This window comes from Crinia signifera, chromosome 3 (genome assembly GCF_055691185.1).
Source record: "Crinia signifera chromosome 3, ASM5569118v1, whole genome shotgun sequence".
NCBI lineage: Eukaryota > Metazoa > Chordata > Amphibia > Anura > Myobatrachidae > Crinia > Crinia signifera.
Window position 1 is genome coordinate 300,435,217 of NC_139219.1, and position 12,479 is coordinate 300,447,695.

General features: G+C 43.7%; 1 protein-coding gene across 3 annotated transcripts in view; it reads left to right on the plus strand.

Moving 5' to 3' along the window:
- The window catches only part of ASAP2 (ArfGAP with SH3 domain, ankyrin repeat and PH domain 2), a 136,275-nt gene extending 131,978 nt beyond the window's left edge, over positions 1 to 4,297 (plus strand). For all 3 annotated transcript variants that reach the window (XM_083178529.1, XM_083178528.1, XM_083178527.1), the window contains one exon: positions 1,424 to 4,297. In XM_083178529.1, coding sequence (XP_083034655.1) covers positions 1,424 to 1,498 — 75 coding nt within the window. In that variant the 3' untranslated portion in view covers positions 1,499 to 4,297. The remainder of the gene's footprint in view (positions 1 to 1,423) is intronic.
- Positions 4,298 to 12,479: the final 8,182 nt, after the last annotated feature.

A 12,479-nucleotide genomic window follows, 5' to 3' on the forward strand; every position in this document is an offset into this window, starting at 1 on the left:
CTGTGGTAGATAGAGGTGAGTGGGGGGGGGGATATATGACTGTGGTAGATAGAGATGAGGACTGGAAGTACTGGGTGAGTGGGGGATATATGACTGTGGTAGATAGAGATGAGGACTGGGAGTACTGGGTGAGTGGGGGATATATGCCTGTGGTAGATAGAGATGAGGACTGGGAGTACTGGGTGAGTGGAAGATATATGACTGTGGTAGATAGAGATGAGTACTGGGTGAGTGGGGGGGGGATATATGACTGTGGTAGATAGAGATGAGTACTGGGTGAGTGGGGGGGGGATATATGACTGTGGTAGATAGAGGTGAGTGGGGGGGGGGGGATATATGACTGTGGTAGATAGAGATGAGGACTGGGAGTACTGGGTGAGTGGGGGATATATGACTGTGGTAGATAGAGATGAGGACTGGGAGTACTGGGTGAGTGGGGGATATATGCCTGTGGTAGATAGAGATGAGGACTAGGAGTACTGGGTGAGTGTGGGGATATATGCCTGTGGTAGATAGAGATGAGGACTAGGAGTACTGGGTGAGTGGGGGATATATGACTGTGGTAGATAGAGATGAGGACTAGGAGTACTGGGTGAGTGGGGGATATATGCCTGTGGTAGATAGAGATGAGGACTAGGAGTACTGGGTGAGTGGGGGATATATGACTGTGGTAGATAGAGATGAGGACTAGGAGTACAGGGTGAGTGGGGGAATTTATGACTGTGGTACACTGAGATGATGACTAGGAGTACAGGGTGAGTGGGGGATATATGACTGTGGTAGATAGAGATGAGGACTAGGAGTACTGGGTGAGTGGGGGATATATGACTGTGGTAGATAGAGAGATGAGGACTTTGAGTACTGGGTGAGTGGGGGGGGGATACATGACTGTGGTAGATAGAGATGAGGACTATGAGTACTGGGTGAGTGGGGGGGGGGATACATGACTGTGGTAGATAGAGATGAGGACTATGAGTACAGGGTGAGTGGGGGATTTATGACTGTGGTAGATAGAGATGAGGACTATGAGAACAGGGTTAGTGGGGGATTTATGACTGTGGTACACTGAGATGATTGCCCGCCTTACTTTATGTGTAGTGGAAAGCTTCCATAATTCTGATAGGCAGAAAGGAGGACATTTTGTTTCTTGTGATGGGCGGGAAAGTTGGCATGAATTTGGAAGTAATAACTGGGCCTTAGTTTATTTGCAAAACTTGTTTCTGGAAATCCTGTCATACATCTCATCACATGAGTCCAGAAAGCCAGAAATGGATCTTGTGTGAAGATCTATATATGAAATAATAGCCAGCCATGGAAGCGGTCGATGCCCTGTGCCTTGAGGCAAAGAGTGGGAAATTTAATATATTTTATTGCTGTGTGATATTTGACTGTACTGATGTGATGCATGATGAATATATTGCAGATTGGACACATAGACGGCGAGCCATCACGGAGAGGAGCCTTTCCCGTGTCCTTTGTGCACTTCTTCGCTGAATGAGCCACCCTACTACTACAGAGTATGAGGGCTATGATTGCCTGAGCCCAGCTACACAGAACAGTGCAGAGGGAGGAGCCACCTGCCTAAAGTACAGCATCACTTACTACCTTACAGCACTCCTGAGGACTGTGTTTCCATGGAAACCCATTGTATATTTATTGTTCCTATAAGGAAGTTTGTTGCCAATCGGATGTAGATATTTTTGTTGAACACTAGAGATTTCTGCAGTCTTGTCCTTTGAGGACCTTTTGTACCATCCTGCCTTTATATGACCAACGGCTTATTAACAGTGTCTGTATCTCTACTTAGGTTCACTCCTTGTTACAGAGGAACTGTGCTACATTGCAGGGCAATGCACTGTATATTCACCTGCAGCTAAAGGGTTAATGACTCTTAGGAATTATTATTTTTTCTATATAATTAACTCTACTTTTTTATGGAACTAATCGTTTAGCTCTGTGTGATTTGCTAATAAATAACCAGACGAATCGAATAAACCTGTATATTGCGTATCTTGAATTTAGTTTGGACGCTAGCATTATTGTATGGCCAAGGACGGAGGGTAATTTACTATTTATTTCTTTTTAACCACTATCAGGCACTAGAAACATTCATTGTATGGGGGAGCATCATAGAAACCATACAGAGCCCCACAGAGAGTTGACGGGCATCTATTTTATGCTGGCATATTATAAAATGCATTGTCTATTACAGGTCTACACACCTGGATGGAAGGCTCTGGTGGTGTAATCTGCCCAGGAAATACAATATGCCCACCCATGCTCAACAAGTGGGCATTTCCATGCCTCAAGTGGGCGTGCCACATGTTACTGGTCTAGGCCTAGCAGAAGGCCTGGAGGTGGAGCCTGCCCTTGGCTCTCCAAGTGTCGGGTGGCTGGACTTGACCATCAGGACAGTCCCTGTATCTCCATGTGCAGGGCATCTGGACCGGCCCATCAGGCCATCAATAGTCCAAATGGCCAGTCCAGCGCTGCCTATAGATGTATCCTCATACCAGATACCTGTGACTTGTCTTGCTTTGAGCGTTTTACTCACTTGATTGGGTGTCTTAGGGCCAGATTCAATTAGCCATGGTCATTTTAAGCGTGGGTTCATTGTTCTTCTAAGGCTATTCAATTGCAGCCAGCAAAAAGCTTGCAGGCTGCACTTGCTGTGGATTTCTGTTGAAGCTTGAGGGAGGCTCGAACAGAAATATACAGCAAGTTCCCTTCCTTCTCCTGGAACCCATGAGTTAACATGCAATAGCAGTAACTGACCGCACAGGGAAGGGGCTTAAGTTGAATAGTCTTGGGTGTGAATGCCCGAGCCTACTGCCTTTATTTTGCGCACTAAACTATTGTAGCTAATTGAATTCAGCCGTTAAATATGAATAGTTAAAACCACTTCACTCCACTGATTAATATGATACGTGACTCTTGTATATCTGTGTGCGACTGAGTCTGGATCGGTATAATAAGTGCTACAATGCAGCAGCCACGTTTTTGTTGTTTTCACGCCAAGTTCCATTGTGCCTCTTATGCAGAGTCAGACTCAGTCGCAGACAGATGTGCTGGTGTATTGCCTATCACATTAATCATTGCCGTCTCATTCGGCATCTCCCACTGCATGGCATGTTGGTGCAGAAACTGTACAAATCTAATCTATAGCCCAGGGTGTCTCAAACTCTGTTCTCAGTGCAGTCCAGGTTGTAAGGATAGCTATACTTGGGCACACATACTATAATGAAACTGGCTGGGGTACTACTTAAGTAACCTGTTCTTAAATATGGATATACTTAAAACATGTACTGTTAGGCTGCTTGAGGATCGAGTTTGGGTACCCCTGATGTAGCCCATTTCTGAACGTAATGACTCTGAAAGGAGAATATCCATTTTCCGGATATTTCTTACACCATAGCCTGTCTTCTACCTAATACCATAATTAGATCAGGATTTACTACATTGCATCTTACAGGACACAATACAAGGTACTTTTAGTAGGGATCACTAAATCCAGAATTGGTTCCAAATCCTATGGATTATCTAATTGGTGAGGTCAAAATATGTGATAAACCTTATATATATTATAGGTAACATATGGAGCAGATCATTATGGTATTTGGAAGAGCTTTTTGTGATGATATCATTCATCGCATGCCTAGTTTTCCACTATCTCTCAGGATATACACATGCATGGCTCTGTAACTACTGAATAGATGAGGCTGTATGATAGGGGAGCTGGGACGTTACTGGCCACACAGCAACCACTGATCCACAACTCAGCTGCCTCACAATGTGTTATCTGCCAGTTAGGTAGTCACATAGGGATAGAGTGACTACAGGGCTATTCAATTGTTTATTGCCATAGTGTTTTATCATCCATTCCATTGTGAGACACATTCTCTGTTGTTACTAGGTGACATTTGTGAAAACTGGTGCAAGCGTATGAAATAAAGGTGCCCTAACCCACAGAGGCCGAATATAGATGAAGACAATGGTGTTTGTTTAACTTACACTTAGATTTCTTCACAGGATAGTAATAGGAGGAATTTAGTGACAACCTAATTACATGGTGTAAGAGGGAGTCACTATTACTCCGAGACGGAACCTGCAGATTGTACAGACTACTAAATCAGCATGAGCACAATAATAACACGATGTATATAATATTACACCATACCTAAAAACATTCTATCATAACATACCCTAAGCAACATTCAAAATACAAAACTCCCAGTAACCAGGGCTATTTTTCAGTAGGCTCCAGCAGGAACTGTGGCCCTTATTCTAGTTCACTCTTTCTGACAAAATATTTCTTAGATGGACAAAACCATGTGCACTGCAGGTGAGGCAGGTGTTACTTGTGCAGAGATAATTAGATTTGGGTGGGGTTTTACACCTGCCTCACCTGCAGTGCACATGGTTTTGTCCATCTAAGAAATATTTTGTCAGAAAGAGGGAACTAGAATAAGGGCCTCAGTTCCTGCTGGAGCCTGCTGAAAAATAGCCCTGCCAGTAACTGATGTGTCACCACTTTATTAATACTTTTTTCCTTTGAAAAAGCAATTGGCGGAGTGAATTGCGGTATTTTGTCCTATTACTTGGCACACACTTACTGCCGAGGGAATTTTTGAGCTCCCAGTACAAGCATTTGTGCACAAATACCTGTATTTGTTTTCTAGAACACACAACTGTGAATGTGAGAGAGTGAACAGCATGCAGCTCCTAACTGGCAGACACGGACTTAGTATTTGTAAATACCGAGAAACCGTCTGTCTTCAGATCACGTCCTGCTGACCTGCACAGCATGTACACATGGTCTATGGGTGTTTTAGTCTGTTGAGACCAAATATATGTATATTGATTTTTGTAGGGGTTCGTTTGTGTACTTATACTGTTACAAACATGAGGGACTTTTTTTTTTTTTTCTTTCCATTCACCTATATCTTTATTGGCGCAGACACTGGATTTGCCATATGATTGATAATTTCGAGAGGAAAAAAAGTTCCCTCTGTAAATCGCATGCCCGCCTGATGGTTTGCAATGAAGGGTCTAATACTACATGTTATAACTGGTCAAAATAGAAGTACAGTTCTATAATGTATTTGAATGAAATAATACATAGTAAAAATAGTAATTACTGATCTCTATTGTAATGTGTTGTTCATGTGGACGGCAATGGTAAGGCGACACAAGGCGCTAGATGATAGTTCAATGGAATTAAATTGCACTCCACTTAATTTAGGTGGATTGTGAGAGATTTTCCCGACCCATCTGAAAGCATAGTCAGCATTTACCATTAACAATACCATGCATACAGTGGAGGCAGCCATCATTTGGACTAAAGACACAATCAATTTTGAACACGTTCCACCACTACAGTAGATTGAAGTCAAAGCCGATCTGAGGGAAAGTTCATTCATACATGTTAAATGAGTATCCTTTCAAACCAATATCAAGTGCGTAATTATACTGCTGAGTAATAAAATAATTTATCGTTAGTGGGAGATTTATCAAACGTTCTACAGAAGAGAAGCAGAGGTGTTTTCCATTGCACCAATCCGACTCTAGCTATGATTTTATATAGATAAATTATAGCAACAATCTGATTGGTTGGTAAAGCCAACACCTTCAGTTGTTCTCTTTAGAAAGACTGAATTCTCAATTCCACCTTTCTTAAGGGGCCTACACATGGCGAGATTTGCTGAGCGATGCTAGAACGCTCGGCAAGATCGCTGTGTCAGTGCTGTATGCTGAGCGATCTTTCAAGGCCTGTGTTCTCCTGTGAGAACAATGGTCCTGCCCGGCATTTAACTAGATTTATCCAGCAATGCCCAGAGCAATGTTGGGGCATTTTCAAGTGAAATCGCTTAGAAAATTGCCCCGTGTGTAGGTCCTATTAAAGGGACACTCTTTCAATTTGTAGGCAAATATCAATACCCTTAAGCCACTCATAAACCTAAAATGCAAGTTGCTTTATATGGAAACATAGCTGCTGACAACATGCTAGCATAATTGGTGGACCTTTGTGCTAAAGTGATCACACATCATTCTGCCATCTTATTAAGACCATGAACACTGAAAGAGTTCATAACAAAATGCTCATTTGATCTCAGGTACAATGACATTTGCAAGGTGCCTTTTTATATCGGGTCAACTTGTATTTAAGGTAAATGTTGCTTTGGAGGCAGTGTGACCCTGCCATGCGTAACTGTCCAACTAACGTGTACGTTTGACACCTGTATATTTATTTTTTATGCCGCAGGACCAAAGTGATTTCCACTATCACAATTCTAAGGTGCTAATGTGTTTTAACGATGACGTTATGTGCATAATGCCTTTTTAAAAAAATCCTTATTGTCTAGATTGATATCACACACGGCACAGTATACAATGTAAATATCTGTTTATCAATAAACAGACCTGTTTTATGCACCGAATTGTGTTTGCGTTTTTAATGGTACTTGTAATATTTCACACTGGGTTGTAAATGACAGGGGTGCTGATGGGGACACCTGGCAGGCCCATATTGCTGGAGAAGGGGGGAGAGGGCAAGCGCAGGGTGTGGTCACGGCCAGATTAACATTGGGGCGGATGGCTCCAGGCCGCCACAGAAAAATAGGTCCTTCCCCGTGACAGCATGACGACCACCAGACGGACACCAGCTGGCCACATGGTTGGCCATGAATCCTAAGTAATAAAATTGCATTCCTATTTTACACATGAATGCAATTTTTTTTTTTCTAATAATAATTTTATTAAAGATTTGGTTGTAGTACAGCCAGGGCTATTTTTGTACAGGCTTCAGCAGGAACTGAGGCCCTTATTCTAGTTCACTCTTTCTGACAAAATATTTCTTAGATGGACAAAACCATGTGCACCGCAGGTGAGGCAGGTGTAAAACCCCACCCAAATCTAATTATCTCTGCACAAGTAACACCTGCCTCACCTGCAGTGCACATGGTTTTGTCCATCTAAGAAATATTTTGTCTGAAAGAGTGAACTAGAATAATGGCCTCAGTTCCTGCTGGAGCCTGCACAAAAATAGCCCTGAGTACAGCAGTATGTAACGCGTTTCTGATACAGAAAACAACAACAATAGGAAACCTACAGAAAGAAGGGGGAAAAAAACAAAAAAATGAACAATTTTTGATTTCTTTATATATTTAGGGAGACACATTGATGTGTATAGTGTATGGATTCTACATGGTATTGCCTCCTCCACTTCTTATAATAGGCCCTTGAAAATTTCCAACTCCATGCCCTTTAGGGTCTTGATTTCGCCGTGGGTGTGGTCATACCTGCTCTGAAAAATATCCATTAAGCCAGGGCTGGGCAACACCGGCCCTCCAGATGTTAATGAACTACACATCCCAGGATGCTTTGCATTAGTTTTGCTATGTGGCCATGCTGAAACTGATGCAAGGCATGCTGGGATGTGTAGTTCATCAACATCTGGAGGGCCGGTGTTGCCCAGCCCTGCGGATTAAGCAGATTGGGGAGGTGGGGCTACTTTCCTAAGCTCCATGGCTGGCCACGGCCCCCACAGACAAGCCCAGGATCCTGTCCCGACTCAACCGTCCATGTGATTGGGAAGTGGGTTGGGGGAGAGGAAGGGAGCCTTGAGGAGAGAGAGTCTAAAGGTGCCCATACTCGGTGCGTTTTTGCTGTGCGATCTAATGCGCGTTCCGGCATTCATCCCATCGCACAGTTCAAAAAGTATGTGCTGCACATACTGTTTGAACTAGGTTCCGACTGCATCGCACGCCAATCGCATGCAATGCGATATATAGCTCAAACCGCATGCGATAATCGCAGCATGTATGGGCACCCTAACTTTCTTTTTCATTTGTTTATCTTCTTTGTGATGCATTATGTTTTTGTTATAATTTATTCATAAGCACAGTCTACTGATGTTGGTTAACTTGATTTGCACTGGTTTCCAATAGTTAATTACCTTGTCAATTCTCCAAGATACTACATTTATTGTAATGACAAACTGTGGACGATATGTTACGATGTTTATTGGTTGATTGCCAAACTGTTGTATAACCTTTCTATAACTGTCCACGAATTTGATATATATTACTGTCCTGATGCTTTTTAGTTGGAAATGACACCACTGTGCAAATGATTGCATTATTATATACTATGTGTGTTTTATTGTACATCATACAGTGCTTTAATAAAGAAAAGAAAATGCCCCCATTGTTTGCTCCTGGAGTATTCTCACTTACTCCTCTAACCTATAACCCTGATTTCATCCCGGCCTCCAGCGCCGCTTCCCACCTTGACAACGGAAGGAGTCCTTCATCTAGGCCGGTTAGTTGGCGTTGAAGGGCTGTGACCCTTTACATCTATCCAAAGCAAATTTGTACGCCTATCCCATTCATGTACCTCCAACATTGGTGCTTTATGAACTCCCCTAGTACTATATGGCTTATTTACATTATTTTATTACCTTTATTATGATTGCAACCCTCCCACTTACCTAATATCTAACTTTTACCAACTATGATGTAATGGTATATCTGTCTCTGTACCCTATTACACTCTGGCATGAAAAAGGGAGCTGGATATAAACCTCTTAATAACAATGGAATCAGATCTTTCATTATATTTTCGCCAGCTACTCTTCCACGTAGATACTGGAAACACAGTATACTCTCAGGCCAGGCCAACCTGTGGCACTCCAGCTGTTGTAAAACTACATATCCCAGCATGCCTTGCCACCATTTTAGCATTCTGTCATAGCAAAACTGTGGCAGGGCATGCTGGTACTTATAGTTCCACAACAGCTGGAGAGCCACAGGTTGGCTTTCTCTAGGTGACGCAGATGTCCTACCACTCTCCATTTGATCTCTCTGATTGTCTCAAATCTCTGATGGCATTGTAAACAGGGTCTACGTACTCCAGTACATATACGGTAGTAATGTTATTCCCTGGTTGGAATCTGGATCCTTTTAACTCATGAGTTATGGCTTGTTAATCATATGGAAATACCCCTCCCCCAATTCAGGAAAGCCTTTATTCAACATCTCATGAAAGCTACCAGAGCAGTTATACAAGGCATGTCTAAACTATGGCCCTCCAGCTGTTGTGAAACTACACATCCCAGCATGCCTTACCATAGTTTTCTCATTCCCTAATAGCAAAACTGTGGCAAGGCATGATGGGACTTGTAGTTTCACAACAGCTGGAGGGCCATAGTTTGGACATGCCTGAGTCACCTGCTTCTGGAGATCTCCTTGCCCACTGTATCTCTTGGGGGTAGACTTTTACATGGCCAGCTTTATATGGAAGCTCTTAAGTCTTCTGAATTAATAGTAAAAATGTCAAAGCCACCTAATATGCCTGATAAATATTCAAGGAGTCAGCAGAATATAGTCTTCCTACGACCCCCTCCTGATGCATGGGGATGCAGTTAGAATCCCGGCGGTCAAAATCCTGACGCCGAATTCCCAACACTTTCTCCCTCTATGGGTGTCCACAACACTCATAGAGGGAGAATAAATGAGTGCGCCAAGTGTAGGGAGGCACCGGGCCCGCTGCGTGGGGAGCACAGTGAGCCCGCAAGGGGGGACGATCCCTTGTCGGGATTCCGGCGTCAGGATTTTGACCGCCGGGATTGCGTACCAATCCCGATGCATGATCTCCAAGTTGACTCTCAATGCATGCAGGTCATACCTAGCAGGCACTTCCTGTGAATGTTCTAATTTGACTCCCACGTATACATATTTTGTTTTACACTTTTCCTGTCTCTCTCTTCCCTCAATCTGTTTTCCATCCCGCCATCTCTCTTTCCTTGTTTTGTGTATACAGTTTAGGCTAATGGTTGTACATCGACACATGTATACGTCTTCCTTTCTACATACCATGACGCCTAGCAGGCACCAACTAGGTCTTATTTCCAGACATGTCCTTGGATTCAAGACAGCCATGCACGAGATTACAGCTCATGTTTAACAAGCTGGTGATTTCTTTCTTGTATTTTTGTAATGCATGTTCTTTTTTTACTTTGATAATACAAACAGATTGCATAAAATATACAGTAACTATAACAACCAGATTCTAACATCTCTGTGCAGCTGACATCTCTCTGGTTGGCGGTTGCTATGGGTTACAGTGATATTTTTATTCAGTTACTTGAGCGCAAAAGGTTTCCCAAAATAAATAAAATGCACAACTTACATCACCAAAAACCACAAATAAGTTTAAAACCAAATGTGGCTATGTCTCACGGAAGCCGGTCATACCTTGCAAGATATGAATTAATCTGTCTGATATTATTTTCAAAACAACCTTTTAATAGATTATGAATGAAGTTTTGCTATATTCTCACTAGCCTTATTTACAAAGTTGCCGGTTACAAAACAAGAAGGCTGAATCCACACTAGATAATAAGAATAACTAAGTGAATACAATACAGGTTGAGAATCCCTGATCTAAAATGCTCGGGACCAGAAGAATTTTGGATAACGGATGATTCCGTATTTTGGAGTATTTTTAGCTTTCAATTATGTATCTTGCATCTATGTTTTATATACACATAAGTCACATGAAATACACACAAATATATTTTATTTGTGCCTGAAACAAGGTTTCAAAACATGAAACAAAGTTCCTGTACTAGCTCAGGCACTGACCTTGAATGCCAAGGAATCATTTTCTTGCACATATTTAGTGCCAGTTACATATCACGTCCCCAGTAGTGCCAGTTACATATCATGTCCCCAGTAGTGCCAGTTACAGATCATGTCCCCAGTAGTGCCAGTTACAGATCATGTAATCAGTAGTGCCAGTTACATATCATGTCCCCAGTAGTGCCAGTTACAGATCATGTCCCCAGTAGTGCCAGTTACAGATCATGTTCCCAGTAGTGTCAGTTACAGATCATGTTCCCAGTAGTGTCAGTTACAGATCATGTTCCCAGTAGTGTCAGTTACAGATCATGTACCAGTAGTGCTGTTACAGATGACCCTAGTAGTGCTGTTACAGATCATGTTCCCAGTAGTGTCAGTTACAGATCATGTTCCCAGTAGTGTGTTACAGATCATGTCCTCAGTAGTGCTGTTACAGATGACCCTAGTAGTGCTGTTACAGATCATTTCCCCAGTAGTGTGTGACATCCTACAACATGTTGCTTGTACATATGTAAATATTAGGGCTCATGAGAGTCTGTCTTAATTGTATGCACTGTTAATATGAGCAGCAGCAGCAGCTTCCTCTGGGAAGGGCACAGGTCTGACACTGCTCTGCCACCTGCGACTTGGTTGGGACTGAGAATAGGAAAGTCCCCGTGCTCCAGGAAGGATGTTTGTGTTCACCGGAGCAGTACACATAAAGTTTCCCCAGGCGTGCATTGGACTGGAAAAGGGCACGCGGGGAAGGAGTTAAAAGAAACAGCCTTAACGGCTGTGGCGTAGTTGTCGTGGAGAGAGTGAGGACAGCAGAGCTAGGCAGCAGAGAAAAAGTGGAAGCGTTGCTGTGAGCTGGCTAAAATACTTACCGGAGTGAGCCAGGAATCCACCCTCCGGTCCGGGTGCCAGCAGTGACCGACGGCAGTGACATCGGGATCCTGACGCAGTATGGAGAACAGAGGAAGCTCCGGTCAGTGACGTAGCGGCGCGTCCCGGCTGAATCAGCTGTGCAGTAGGCCGGAACAAGCCTGTGTCCCGGTAGTGACGCAGGATTGGAGGCAGGCTCCGGGCGGTGACATTTGTCAGTTACAGATCATGTTCCCAGTAGTGTCAGTTACAGATCATGTTCCCAGTAGTGCCAGTTACAGATCATGTCCTCAGTAGTGCCAGTTACAGATCATGTCCCCAGTAGTGCCAGTTACAGATCATGTCCCCAGTAGTGCTGTTACAGATGACCCTAGGGTACTTGTGTATTTTGGCGGCGCCCATCGCATCGCATACCATAAGGCATACGATGGTATGCGATGCGACGCGATATCGCGCAATGCCATACAATTTTAAAATTGTATGACATTGTATATGGCATACAATGCCATACAATGCGATGCGATTAAACATTGTATAAGCACACTAATGGGTGCTTACAATGTTAACTGCACCCCCCCCGCCACCCCCCCACTATAAACGTGAACCCGAAGCGTGGCGAGCCCGCGAGGGGCGGCGGTACACGTCCTCCGACCTTTTCATACCCCCACTATCCACGTCGGCGTGGAGTTGAGAATAGAAAGTGTGGCGAGCACACATGGATACCAGTGAAGGCCGCGAGGGGACTCCGATACCTGTGAAGGTATCCGCGTCCCCTCGTGGGGCTCGCCACACTTTCTATTCTCAACTCCACGCCGATGTGGATAGTGGGGGTATGAAAAGGTCGGAGGACGCGTACCACCGCCCCTCGCGGGCTCGCTGCGCTCGCCACGCTTCGGGTTCACGTTTATAGTGGGGGGGTGGCGAGGGGGTGCATTTAATATTGTAAGCACCCATTAAGGTGCTTAAAAGCACCCT